General features: G+C 43.3%; 2 protein-coding genes across 2 annotated transcripts; both read left to right on the forward strand.

The window, feature by feature from the left end:
• The first annotated feature begins 227 nt into the window (after positions 1-227).
• Positions 228-1172, forward strand: LOC130022287 (olfactory receptor 7A17-like). Its single transcript, XM_056113034.1, has one exon. It carries the CDS (start codon positions 228-230, stop codon positions 1170-1172), a length of 945 nt encoding a protein of 314 aa, XP_055969009.1.
• A 9870-nt stretch (positions 1173-11042) lies between these two features.
• On the forward strand, positions 11043-11990 carry LOC130022288 (olfactory receptor 7A17-like). Its single transcript, XM_056113035.1, has one exon. It carries the CDS (start codon positions 11043-11045, stop codon positions 11988-11990), a length of 948 nt encoding a protein of 315 aa, XP_055969010.1.
• The last annotated feature ends 3070 nt before the right edge of the window (positions 11991-15060 follow it).

Genomic DNA, 15060 nt, shown 5'->3' on the forward strand with positions numbered 1-15060 from the left:
AGCATTGCCAGGTGTGACCCAAAAAGCGAAAAAATATATATAAATAAAATAAAATAATTTCTCTAGTAGTCATGCTGTGGCCATAAACATTTAAAAAAGGTTTGAAAGCATACATCTGAAACAAATGTGGTTTGTAATTCCATACTGCCTCAGTCCAAATAAAATATAGAAGTAATTTGAGAAATCATCATGAGTTTCTGCTCAATCCTTCTAGGGCCTTCCACCACATGGACACCAAGAACCTTACAGGAATCACAGAATTTCTCCTCCTAGGATTTTCTGAAGATTCAGAGCTGCAGTCCCTCATATTTGTGCTTTTCCTGTCCATGTACCTGATCACCATGCTGGGGAACCTGCTCATTATCCTGGCCGTGGGCTCAGACTCCCACCTCCACACGCCCATGTACTTCTTCCTGTCCAACCTGTCCTTTGTGGACATCTGCTTCACCTCCACCACCATCCCCAAGATGCTGGTGAATATCCAGACACACAGCAAAGCCATCAGCTATGCAGACTGCATCACTCAGATGTACTTTTTCCTCCTGTTTGTTGTGATGGACATTTGTCTTCTAGCAGTGATGGCCTATGACCGATACGTGGCCATCTGCCACCCTCTGCACTACACGGTCATCATGAACCCCCACCTCTGTGGGCTGCTGCTTCTGCTGTGCTGGTTTATTAGTGTTCTGGATTCTCTGTTGGAAAGTTCGATGGTTCTGTGGCTCTCCTACTGCCCAGATGTGGCGATTCCCCACTTTTTCTGTGAACTAAACCAGCTGATCCACCTTGCCTGCTCAGACACGTTCGTCAGTGATGTGGTCACGTATGCAGCAGCATTGCTGCTGGCTGGAGGTGCTTTCACAGGGATTATTTATTCCTACACTAAGATCGTTTCCTCCATCCGCCGAATCTCCTCGGCTCAGGGGAAGTATAAAGCCTTTTCCACCTGTGCATCCCACCTTTCCGTGGTCTGCTTGTTCTACTGTACTGCCCTAAGCGTGTACCTGAGCTCTGCTGTGACCCGGAATTCCCAGTCGAGTGCAATCGCCTCAGTGATGTACACAGTGGTCACCCCCATGCTGAACCCTTTCATCTACAGTCTCCGGAACAAAGACATTAAGAGAGCTCTGAAGAATCTCATTGGGAAGAAAACAACGATAGGACATGATTGATTCCTAGGAATAAAGTTGCTTCTGTTATTTCAACACTCACTTCTTGACAGCCAGACAAGTGTGATATTTTTGTTCCCTGTGCAATGAGACTTGCTTCATTTATTTCTTGCTGGCGTTGCCCGTAATTTTGATTGTCTGTTCTCTGCTTTCTTTAGTATGAAGGTCTTTTTAACAGGTCTATACCTATCCCCTCTAATGTATTCTCATATGAACCTAAAATATTTGGCATTTCCCATATTTAAAAGAATCAATTTTATTAGTATGTGTATTATTTTACACATATGCAGCACTGCACTGTGCTCCCATTGTTCATCGATTTGCTCAAGCGGGCCCAGTAACGTCTCCATCTTTTGAGACTTGTTGTTACTGTGTTTGGCATATTGAATACATCATGGGTAGCTTGCCAGGCTTTGCTGTGCGGGAAAGATACTCTAGGTAGCTTGCCAAGCTCTCCAAGAGGGGCGGAGGAATGGAACCCAGCTCAGCCAGGCTGGCTGCACACAAGGCAAACGCCCTACCACTGTGCTATCGCTCCAGCCCATCATACATGTATGTATATATAAATGCATATTTAATCACCATGAGATACATAGTTACAGAGTTGTTTTTGATTGGGTTTCAGTTCTATAATGTTTGATCACCCATCCTTTCACCACTGTACATTTTCCATCACCAATGTCCCCAGTTTTCTCCTGCCTCCCTCCCCTGAGCCTACCTCTATGGCAGGTGCTTTTCTTCTTTCTCTCTGGCTCCCTTTATTTTCTTTTAGGCATTATAGTTTGCAATAAAGGCACTGAAAGGTTATTACGTTTGTGCCTTAACTTACTTTCGGCATTCAGTTCTTTTGCAGCTGATCCTATCCAACTCTCTTTGGCATAGTGGTCCCTTCTCTCTCCTAGCTGCCCTCCCCCACCATCACTTGTGGCAAGCTGACTTTGGAATACTTTATCCTCAGGGAGCGATCTTAAGTATTGTAAGCAGTGGAGGATTATCACCACTTTCCTGGTGATCCTGATGTGGTTAAGACATATAGCATTCACATAAACTTACTTTACCTCAATAAATTAATAAGTCAACAAAACAAATCTTCATTTCTAAGAAAAACCAATTTATTCTTAATGTATATTGATTCTACTATGTTAATTTGAAGGTGTGAGACTTCACAAAAAAATCTGTATAAAACTTACTTCATTTTCCCTTTGATGGGCAACATTTACCCTGCCCTTTGTGCTTCCTGGTGTGTAGACATCATATGTTCAGGTCAGAGAGTCACATTCTCTTGTGTCAATCTGGTCTGTCTTCAGAGTGCCTAGGAGGTCACTGAAAAGTGGTGAGCAAGGCATGTTTCCAGTGTTCCATGTATATAGAAACTTGATTTTATGTATTTTATTAATAGCGTCAGATGAATCGTACATATAATAAAGCAGAACTTTGAATTACATTCTGTGTAACTAGGAAACTCTTTTGTGAATCTACTTATTTTGATGGGCCAAAGAGATAGTAAAGAGTTAAGGCTACTTGTCTTGCATCCCACTAATCCTGGTTTCTATCCCCAACACCGTGTATGTTCCCTGAACACCAGGAGTCACTCCTGAGCACAGAGCCAGGAATTGCCTCTGAGAACAGCTAAGTGTGACTCCAAAGTCTCAACATAAAGTAATAAATACATAAATAAATTAATAAATGAACATGGAAGATGGGTGACCACATAAGAGAGAGTTTGTTCACTGGGTTGAAGTATAGGCTTCCCTATTTATAATATTTTATTGGGATAATGTATAGACTTCTCTATTTACAGTATTTTTAAAATTAATGAATCACTATGAGGTACAGTTACAGACTTACGAACTTTCATACTTACATTTCAGTCATACAATGACTCATCCCTCCACCAGTACCCATTCACCACCACCAATGTTCCTAGTATCTCTTCCATCACCTCCAACCCATCCCCCACCCCACCCTTCCCCACCCCCACCTCTGTGACAGGCACATTCTGTTTCACTCTCTCTCTCTCTCTCTCTCTCTCTCTCTCTCTCTCTCTCTCTCTCTCTCTCTCCTTTTCGGTGTTGTGGTTTGTAATACAGGTATTAAGTGGCCATCATGTTTAGTCTATAGTTTATTTTCAGCACACATCTCCCATTCCCAGTGGACCCTCTAAGCATTCTTTACTTGGTGGTTCCTTCTCTATCTGAGCTGCCTTTTGCCCCAGAATGTGAGGACGGCTTCCAAGCCGTAGGGCAATCTTTCTGGTCCTTATATCTACTATCCTTGGGTGTTAGTCTCCCATTTCATTAATTTATATTCCACAAATGAGTGCAGTTCCTCTCTTTCAGACTCATTGCACTTAACATGGTACTCTCCATGTTGATCCACTTATATGCAAATTTCATGACTTCATCTATTCTAAAAGCTGCATGGTATTCCATTGTAAGTGTGCCAAAGTTTCTTTAACCAGTTATCTGTTCTTGGATACTTGGTTTTTTTCCCAGATTCTGGCTATTGTAAACAGTGCTGCAATGAACATACAAGTTCAGATGTCATTTCTACTGTACTTTATTGCTCTCTGGGATATGTTGTCAGAAGTGGTACTACTGGTCAAATGGGAGATCAATTCCTAATTTTTTGAGAATCGTCCATACTGTTTTCAAAAGGGCTGAAACCAGTTGGCGTTCCCACCAGCAGTAAAGGAGAGTCCCTTTCTCCCCATATCCACACCACCACCAGTTGCTTTTTGTTCTTCTGGATGTGTGCCAGTCTCTGTGGTGTGAGACGATATCTCATTTTTGTTTTGATCTGCATCTTCCTGATGATTAGTGATGAAGAGCATTTTTTTTTCATGTGCCTTTTGGCCATTCGGATTTCTTCTTAGAGAAAGTTTCTGTTCATTTCATCCCCCCATTTTCTGATGGGATTGGCTATTTTCTTCTTATAGAGTTCAATCAGTGCTTTGTATATCCTTGATATCAATCCCTTATCAGATGGGTATTGGGTGAATATCCTTTCCCATTCTGTAGACTGTCTTGGTATTCTGGTCACTGTTTCTTTTGAGGTACAGAAGCTTCTTAGTTTAAGATCGTCCCATTAATTTCTCTCTGTTTCCACTTGCTTGGTCAGTGGGGTGTCATCTTTGAAAATACCTTTAGCTTTAATGTCGTGGAGGGTTTTGCCTACCTTTTCTTCAATGTACTTTATGTATTCTGGTCGGATGCTGACTCTTGTGCATGGTGTGAGGTAGAGGTCTGAGCCCAGTTTTTTTGCATGTAGCTGTCCAGTTTTGCCAGCACCATTTGTTAAAGAGGCTTTCCTTGCTCCACTTCACATTTCTTGCTCCCTTATCAAAGATTGGGCTGGAGCGATAGCACAGCGGTAGGGCGTTTGCCTTGCACGCAGCCAACATGGCCGACCTGAGTTCTATTCCTCCGCCCCTCTTGGAGAGTCTGGCAAGCTCCCCATGATGTTTTCGATATGCCAAACACAGTAACAACAAAATCTCCAATGGAGACGTTACTGGGCCCGCTCGAGCAAATCGATGAACAACGGGAGGGCCTTTACTTTTACCTTTATCAAAGATTAGATGATCATACATTTGAGGGTGTGTGTGTGTGTGTAGGAATATTCAACCCTGTTCCATTGGTCTGCGACTCTGCCTTTGTTCCAATACCATGCTGTTTTAATTATTACCACTTTGTAGTAGAGTTTGAGGTTAGGGAAGGTGATATCTCCCATCTTCTTTTTCCCAAGAACTGCTTTAGCTATTCATTGGGGTTTGTTGTTCCAAATGAATTTCAGTAGTGTTTGAACTATTTCTTTGAAGAATTTCATGAGTATCCTTATAGGAATCGCATTGAATCTGTATAATGCTTTGGGAAGTATTGCCATTTTGACAATGTTAATTCTTCCAACCCATGAGCAGGGGATATGTTTCCATTTCCTCATGTTCTCTTTTATTTTATGAAGTAGCATTTTGTAGTTTTGTTTTTATAGGTCCTTTACCTCCTTAGTTAAAGCTGATTCTGAGGTACTTGATTTTCTGGGGCATGATTGTGAATGGGATTGCTTTTTTCATGCTACTTTCTTCTCTCTCATTGTTTGCGTATAGGAAAGCCATGGACTTTTGGGTATTGATTTTATAACCTGTGACTTTACTGTGTGAGTCTATTGTTTCTAGGAACTTCTTTGTAGAAGCTTTAGGGTTCTCTTAATATAGTATTATATCATCTGCAAATAGTGAGAGCTTGACTTCCTCTTTTACTATTTGGATGCCCTTAATACATTTTTCTTGACTTACCACTGGAGAGATAGCACAGTGGGTAGGGCATTTGCCTTGCACGTGGCTGACCAAGCCGCCCCATGTTCGATTCCTCCACTCCTGTTGTAGAGCCTGGCAAGCTACCAAGAGTATCACCCGCACGGCAAAGCCTGGCAAGCTACCTGTGACATTTTCGATATGTCAAACACAGTAACAATAAGTCTTGCAATGGAGATGTTACTGGTGCCCGCTCGAGCAAATTGATGAACAATGGGAGGACGGTGCTACAGTGCTACCACTATTGCAAATACTTGCAGTACTATCACTATCATCCCATTGGTCGTCAAATTACTCAAGCGGGCACCAGTAACGTCTCTATTCTGCCCAACCCTGAGATTTTAGCAGCCTCTTTTTACTCGTCTTTTCCCAACGATTGGAGGCTCTTTCAGAGTCAGGGTAATGAGTCCTATTGTCATTACTGTATTTGGCATATCTAATACACCACAGGGACCTTGCCAGGCTCTGCCAGCACAGAGGTGATGAGAATGGGCATTGAACAGAAGTGATGAGAGTGGACATCCTTGTCCTGTCCCTGATATTAGAGGGCAGGCTCTTAGTTTCTCCCCATTGAGGATAATGCTTACCATAGACTCCCTGTGTCTGCTCATTAAGCCTCCTTTCCTTGCTTGCTCCAACCCCTGCGAGTATGATATTCCTCTGGGATGCTGCTTGGACAGGATGGAAATTTCCTGTTGGTTCTAGGTTTTTCAGAATGTCTTGTTAAGTGTTATCCTGGGTGTAGTATCGGTTATTCTGGGTGTAGAGGGGTGTATACATTATGTAGATGTCTAGTATTGGGTTCCAGCCCTCTTGGCTGGGATGGCCTATGATTGCTGTGTGGCCATCTACACCCTTCCAATTACAGTCATCATGAACCCACAGTTCATGAGACCCCCCATTCTAGGTCCAGATCCCAATTGTTTCGAATTCCTTTTTAGAAACCTCCATGTTTTTGTGGCTGTTCTTCTGTCCAGATATAAAAGTTCCTCATTATTTCTGGGAACTCAATCAGGTTCCTGATGATTTAATGTTTTGGTTTTCAATGTGTTCTTAGAGGGTACCCTTCTGGCTGGGATCCTTTCCTCTTGCTTTGTGACTGTCTCCTCCATAAGGAGAATCTTAACTGCTCCTGGGAAGTATAAAGAAAAGAATAGAGTAGGATACTCTACATTTGAAGGCTGTCTGCTGATTGGCTACAGGAACTACTCAAGACTCTGCACTTCCTGTACCCATTGGATTCTGATGTGCTCACTCACTGCCCTGAATGACTCTGTCAACTCAAGCAAAGACTCTCTGGCTGGGAGCCTGGGGGCGGGGGAGGGATATGGGGCTGAATAAGTGGCCAGTCTCTGAGCTCACAAGGGCTTCTCAGGGCACCTTAAGCTTGGACAGTCCTTGTGTGTTGTCTGCCTCATTCTCTTCAACGGACCCACTGGATGGAGGTTGAAGATGTCAGATAATTGGCTTCATTGTGCTAAATTACCACAGAATTCATCTGATACTTAACAAGACATTCTGGAAAACACAGAACCAGCAGGAAATTTCCAGCCTGTCCAATCAGCATCCCAGAGGAATATCATGCTCGCAGAGGTTGGAGCAAGCAAGGAAAGGAGGCTTAATGAGCAGACACAGGGAGTGTTAAATATCTCTTCTGCCTGGCACCCCATGTTCCGCCCAGAGCAGGCAAGACTGGTGGCTTTGCAGTCCTGAGTCTCCTTCCACTGTCCTATCTTGACTCATCTATCTCACGCCAGCTGACAGGTGGGAATTTGTGTTTCTACCCTGGTGAAGCTTCATGTCCTATAGATGCTGCAAGGAGAAAGTCAGAGAGTATCAGAGGCCAACAGAGAGCCATCCCACCTAGTTCAGATATTCACCATTAATGTTTTAATGTTTTTTGGATTGTGAGTTAATCCATTACTTAATGTGTTGCTTAGGGTGAGCAGAAAGTAAGTGATTATGGAATAAGAAACAGATGGTTCAATGTTGGCAATGCAATGAGATGAATGGAGGAAAAAGGGAAAAGAAGAAATTTGATTAAAATTCTTCTAGTAAAATAGAACAAATGTCCAAAGATCTTTGTAACTAATTGAAGTGGATGAATAGGGTGCTGTCTATTGGAGTGGGGGTGGCGGCAGTTAGTGACCCTATAGCTCTTTTATCATGGTGATGAGCTGGAGCAATAGCACAGTGGGTAGGGCGTTTGCCTTGCATGGGGCCAACCCGGGTTCGATTCCTCTGTTCCTCTCAGAGAGCCTGGCAAGCTACCGAGAGTATCCAGCATGCATGGCAGAGTCTAGCAAGCTCCCTGTGGTGTATTCGATATGCCAAAAACAGTAACAACAAAATATCACAATGGAGACATTACTGGTGCCCACTTGAGCAAATCGATGAACAACGGGAGGACAGTGTTACAGATGTTCTCCTGCAATTAAAGGAGACTCGGACCTATGAATGTGTGAAAACATTTTCTTGAACAGGAGCAGTCATGCACTAGACACCTTACCCTGCCGTCTTCTCTCTGAGGGTTTTTATCTGACTGTGTGAAAGGGACTTTGCAATGAGCTTACATTCTAATTATTTCCTTTCCTGAGTGACCTGACATATCTGCATACTTATCAGACTGGCATATTGTTTTGTGTTTTTATTTATTTAGGGGCTTTCACATGGGTCTCTGCTCAGCAGGGCTTGAAGGTCATATGGGGAGCCAGGCATCCAAACCCGGTTGGCCGCATGTACGAAAAGTACCATGTGTATGTTGCCTATCTATAGCCCATTGGGTCTTTGGCTTCAGCATGATGAAGGCATCAAAGAATGGTGTTCGTATTACATGCCATTCACCCAAAACAATGATAGCTTTTGGAATGTTTGCTTTTGTTCGGTTTTCATTATATTTGTATACTGGTAGGACTGTTAAGAAGGATGTACACAGGGGCTGGAGCAATAGTACAGCAGGTAGGGCATTTGCCTTGCACATGGCTGATCTGGGTTCGATTCCCAGCATCCCATATGGTCCCCTGAGCACCATCAGGAGTAACTCCTGAGTGCAAAGCCAGAACTAAACCCTGTGCATTATCGAGTTTGACCCAAAAAGCCAAAAAAAAAGGATGTGTACAACTTTATTAATTTTCAGAGTCAATAGGACTCCTTTTCTATGAATGTGTAGTGTGTAAACAAAGGAATTGATCTGTCACTTTCATAGCCTTCACATAAAAATTATTCGCCCCCCAAATTTATTTATTTATTTATTTATTTACAAAGCTACTCATCATTGGGTTTCAGTCATGTTCCAACAGCTATCCCCCTACCAGTGTACATTTCCCAGCACCAGGGTCTGCAAATAACCTCCCATCACAACCCACCCCAACTCTTTTGTTCCCTCTCTCTCTCTGTCCCTCTCTCTCGCTTCTTTTCTCTCTCTCTCTTTCTCTATTTCTCTTTCTCTTTATCTCTCTCTCTTTTTCTCTCCTATTGGACACTGTGGTTTGCAATATTGATATTGAAAGTTTATCCAGAACATCCCTTCCCTACTTTTAACCCTCAGCTCTTGTCCAGCATGATCATTCCCAGTCATTACTGTCATTGTGGTCTTTTCTCTATTTTACCTACCCTCTGCCCCGCCCACACTTGTGGTTAGTTCCAACCATTGACAAGTCTTCCTAACCCCTGTTTTCCCTTCTACTATCTATATTTTTTCATATAGAAATTCTTGATGAATAGAAATGTTCACACACATCCTTGTTCTGGAGAAATCATTCTTCACATGTCTTTTTTTATTTGTTTCCACATCACTGTTCATTCTTAACTTTCTTTGGGCCTTGGGATTAAAGATATTTCTGCTTGCATCATAATTTCTGATCTCTGCTCCACTGTCACCTAATGGCTGGTCTCACCTAAATACCTGTTGAGTCACCTCAATGTCTAGTTTCTCTTTAATCCTTTCCCTTTTTCATTGATTCATGTCTGAGTTTACCACCACTCAATGAGACAGCCACAGGACACAGTAGGGGAATTGGAAATAAGATTAGTTTATCATGGGCCCAGAGATCATGAGGGCCATGGCACTCTAATCCATTTGACAAAGGATTCAAATATTCATTTATGCTCTAAAACTACACTGCTAAGTTTCAAAGTGAATGATGCAAAATTAAATACAGTTTTTACTTATATTTCAAAGAAGATATGGTTTACAGGCATACATCCAAATAGGGGTCTGCAGTAATACCCACCCTACAGGGTGCTTGCCTTGTGTGTGACCAACCCAGGTTGAGCTGAATATTCCATAGGGCCTCCCAAACCCACCAGGAGGAAGTCCTGAATGCAGAGCCAGGAGTAACCCCTGAGCATCACCAGGTGTGGCACAGAAAACAAAGAAGACAAAATACAGTTACAGCCAGCTCTCCATTGCAGGGGAGCCAGTTGTCTCCTTACAGAGCTCAGGGTCAAGGCACTGTTTTCCCCAAACCTCCCCAGCACAAGTGTTTGCCATAAATCCCTGGATGTAGACAAAGTCAGCACAAAGTCGCTCTTTTTCAGGACCCAAGAGTGCATGGTTGATGTTTTCTCAAACTATTAAACATGAGGGTGTTTCTGTCCTTAATTAAATGATATTACAGATGATGATAGCAAATAATTTTAACAAATAATTAAAGCAAATTTGGAACATAACAATTGCAACCCCTCTCAACAGAGGATTTCCCAGCATCCCACAGGTTGGTTCTGGGTAGTACTTGAAATAGCACAGCGGGTAGGGCATTTGCCTTGCACACAGCCTACCTGGGTTCGATTCCTCTGCCCCTATCAGAGATCCCGGCAAGATACTGAGAGTATCCTGCCTGCACGGCAGAGCCTGGCAATACCCATGGCATATTCAGTATGCCAAAAACAGTAACAACAATTCTCACATGGGGATGTCACTGGTTGCCTGCTCGAGCAAGTCAATGAACAATGGGACAACAGTGCTACAGTGGCTGCAGTACCTGAAATATTGTCTTAACTTGCTTATAGTGTTGCTCAAATGCCTGATCAATGTTATCTTGGGAAAAGGCTGAAATAAGGACAAAATCATATAGAGAGGTGCCCAAGGGAATGGTACCTGTACTTAAGCAATGGGAATAGATAAATAGTGCCATCATAATGTACTAAAATTAACCTTTTGGCTTCAAATGTCAGTAGTTCATACCGTATATAAATTATATCTCAGGGCCGGGTTGATAGTATAGTGGGTAGGGCATTTGCCTTGCACGTGACCCACCGGGGTTCGATCCCCAACATCGCATATGGTCCCAGAGCACCACCAGGAGTAATTACTGAGTGCAGAGCCAAGAGTAACCCCTGAGCAGTGCCAGATGTGACCAAAAAGCGAAAAAATAAAATAAAATAAATTATATCTCTAGTAGTCATGCTGTGGCCATAAACATTTAAAAAGGGTTTGAAATCATGCATCTGAAACAAATGTGGTTTGTAATTGCATACTGCCTCAGTCCAAATAAAAATATAGAAGTAATTTGAGAAATCATCATGAGTTTCTGCTCAGTCCTTCTAGGGCTTTCCAGCACATGGATGCCAAGAACCTTACAGGAATCACAGAATTTCTCCTTCTAGGATTTTCTGAGGATCCAGAGCTGCAGCCCCTCATCTTTGTGTTTTTTCTGTCCATGTACCTGATCACCGTGCTGGGGAACCTGCTCATCATCCTGGCCATCAGCTCAGACCCCCGCCTCCACACGCCCGTGTACTTCTTCCTGTCCAACCTGTCCTTTGTGGACATCTGCTTCACCTCCACCACCGTCCCCAAGATGCTGGTGAACATCCAGACACACAGCAAAGTCATCAGCTATGCAGACTGCATCACCCAGATGTACTTTTTCCTCGTGTTTGTTGTGATGGATATTTGTCTTCTAGCTGTGATGGCTTATGACCGCTTTGTGGCCATCTGCCATCCACTGCACTATAGGGTCATCATGAATCCCCGGGTCTGTGGGCTGCTGCTTCTGCTGTGCTGGATTGTTAGCGTTCTGGACTCTGTGGTCGAAAGTTTGGTGGTGCTGTGGCTCTCCTACTGCCCAGATGTGGAGATCCCCCACTTTTTCTGTGAACTAAACCAGCTGATCCACCTTGCCTGCTCAGACACGTTTGTCAGTGATGTGGTCATGTATGCAGCAGCATTGCTGCTGGCCGGAGGTGCCTTCACTGGGATCATTTATTCCTACACTAAGATCGTTTCCTCCATCCGCCGAATCTCCTCGGCTCAGGGGAAGTATAAAGCCTTTTCCACCTGTGCATCCCACCTTTCCGTGGTCTGCTTGTTCTACTGTACGGCCCTAAGTGTGTACCTGAGCTCTGCAGTGACCCGGAATTCCCAGTCGAGTGCTATCGCCTCGGTGATGTACACAGTGGTCACCCCCATGCTGAACCCCTTCATCTACAGTCTCCGGAACAAAGACATCAAGAGGGCTCTGAAGAATCTTATCAGGAAGAAAATAACGGTAGGACATGATTCCTAGGCTGGAGCGATAGCACAGCGGGTAGGGCGTTCCCCTTACAAGCGGCCAACATGGCCGACCCGAGTTCGATTCCTCTGCCCCTCTCGGAGAGCCCGGCAAGCTACCGGCAAGCTACCGAGAGTATTCGATATGCCAGACACAGTAACAACAAAGTCTCCAATGGAGACGTTACTGGGCCCGCTCGAGCAAATCGACGATCAATGGGAGGTATTTATATATTATATATTATATATGATTCCTAGGAATGAATAAGGTTCAGTTATTTCAACACACACTTCTTGAGAGCAAGACAAGTGTGATATTTTTGATCCCTGTGCAATGAGACTTGCTTCAGTTATTTCTTTCTGGCGTTGCCTATAATTTTTTTTGATTGTCTCTTCTCTGCTTTCTTTAGTATGAAAGTCTTTTTAACAGGTCTATACCTACCCCCTCTAATGTATTCCCACATGAACCTAAAATATTTGTAATTACCCATGTTTTTGTAACTTATATAGAAGACTTTGAGACAGTTTTTTTAATTGAATAACTTTTTTCATTAAATTACAATTTAAATTAACTTTATTCTTTGACCTTAGTTGCCCATATTTAAAAGAATCTATTATATTAATATGTGTATTATTTTACATAAATGTAGCACTGCACTGCCCACTATCCTCTTGTTGTTTATCGATTTGCTCCAGCGGGCACCAGTAACATCTCACAACAAATTGTGATACTTGTTGTTACTGTTTTTTGGCATATTGAATACATCACTGGAGCTTGCCAGGCTTTGCCGTGATATGAATAAATAATTTCATCTTTCCAGCCGGCTGGAGCGAAAGCACAGAGGTAGGACGTTTGCCTTGCACACAGCCACCATGGCCGACCCGAGTCCAATTCCTCCGCCCCTCTCGGAGAACCCGGCAAGCTACCGAGAGTATCTCTCCTGCAGTGCAGAGCCTGGCAAGCTACCCGTGACGTACTCGATATGCCAAACACAGTAACAACAAAGTCTCCAATGGAGACATTACTGGGCCCACTCGAGCAAATCGATGAACAACGGGAAGGCAGTGACTGACAGTGACTGACATATATCAGTTTAACAAAATGACAACACATCTGGCCACCCAAAACCTACCAGGAGTGATCCCTGAACTCAGATCCAGAAGTAAGCCCACAGCAATGTCAGATGTGACTAAAAACCAAATCCATTCTCAAATATTAACTCTTTTTAAAAATTTTTCTTGGCTTATTGGGTCACACCTGGTGATGCTCAGGGGTAATTCTTGGTTCTGCATTCAGAAGTGAGTCCTGGCGGTGCTCAGGGGACCATATAGGATGCCAGGAATTGAACCCAGGTTGTCTGCATGCAAGGCAAATGCCCTTTCCACTGTGCTATTGCTCCAGCCCCAAATGTTAACTCTTCAAACAGAAGACATAGCACGGGAAACAAGGCACAGGCCTTAGATGCAACTGACCCTATTTCAATTCCTGATGCTGTGTATGATCTCCCAGGCACAACTGGGGATCATTTCTGATCTCAGAGCCGGGATTAGCTCCTGAGCACAGCTGAGTGTGACCCAACCTTCTCCTACCACTCTTCTACCTAAAGCTTTATTTTTGCCACTCTCAGATTTACTGAGGGATTATTTCCAGCTCTGTACTCAGGAATCACTCCTGGCACTACTCAAGGGACCATATGGAATATAGGGGTTAAACCCAGGCACTCCGTGTGCAAGGGAAATGCCCTATACACTGCACTTGCATTATCACTTTGTCCCTCTATCCCCCAAAACTTTTTTTATATACACATAAATGTATGTATATATAAATACATATATTTTTAAAATTGAATCACCATGAGATATACAGTTATAGAGCTGTTTTTGATTGGGTTTCAGTCATATAATGTTTGATCACCCATCCTTTCACCACTGTACATTTTAACATCACCAATGTCTCCAGTTTTGTTCCTGCTTCCCTCCCCTGAGCCTACCTCTATGGCAGGTGCTTTTCTTCTTTCTCTCTGGCTCTTTCTCTTTTCTTTTAGGCATTATAGTTTGCAATAAAGGCACTGAAAGGTCATTATGTTTGTGCCTTAACTTACTTTCGGCATTCAGTTCTTCTCCAGGTGATCCTATCCAACTCTCTTTGGCATAGTGGTCACTTCTCTCTCCTAAGTGCCCTCCCCCTCAACCACCACTTGTATCAAGCTAACTTTAGAATACTTTATCCTCAGTGAAGGACCTTAGGCACTGTAGGTGGTGGAGGATTATCGCCACTTTCCTGGTGATTCTGATGTGGTAACATTGGTCAAGACATACAGCATTCACACATTTGTAAACTCACTTTGATCACTTGATCACTTGACTTCCCACTAATCATTGATTTGCTCGAGCGGGCACCAGTAACATCTCCATTTGTTCCTGTCGCGTGCTAGTGTAGCCCAATGGCGTCTGTTCATTCTAGGAACACAAAGAGCCTCAAACTGTTCGTTTGGGGTCTTGACAAAGAAGTCTGACCATCTTGTAGGTGGATGGCCATGCAGTCTTTTGACATCCCGTGGAATCCAGTCGGTAATGGCTCTAGTCCAGCAGTCATCTCCAAATCTTATTACGTGTCCAGCCCATCTGATTTTCGATGCCTTGGCAAATGAGACAGCATCCCTGAAAACTCACTTTACCTCAGTAAGTTAATAAGTCAAAAAACAAATCTTCTTTTATAAGAAAGGTAAAGGTAAAGGCCCTCCCGTTGATCGTCGATTTGCTCGAGCGGGCCCAGTAACGTCTCCATTGGAGACTTTGTTGTTACTGTGTCTGGCATATCCAATACTCTCGGTAGCTTGCCGGGCTCTCCGAGAGGGGCGGAGGAATCGAACTCGGGTCGGCCATGTTGGCCGCTTGTAAGGCGAACGCCCTACCCGCTGTGCTTATTTTTAATGTACATTGATTCTACTATGTTAATTTGAAGGTGTGAAACGCCACAAAAAAACCTGTATAAAACTTATTTCATTTTTCCTTTGATGGGCAACATTTACCCTGACTTATTGCACTTCCTGGTACACACCATCATATGTCAAGGTCAGAGAGTC

Source organism: Sorex fumeus, unplaced genomic scaffold (genome assembly GCF_029834395.1).
Source record: "Sorex fumeus unplaced genomic scaffold, SorFum_2.1 ptg000019l, whole genome shotgun sequence".
Taxonomy (NCBI): Eukaryota; Metazoa; Chordata; class Mammalia; order Eulipotyphla; family Soricidae; genus Sorex; species Sorex fumeus.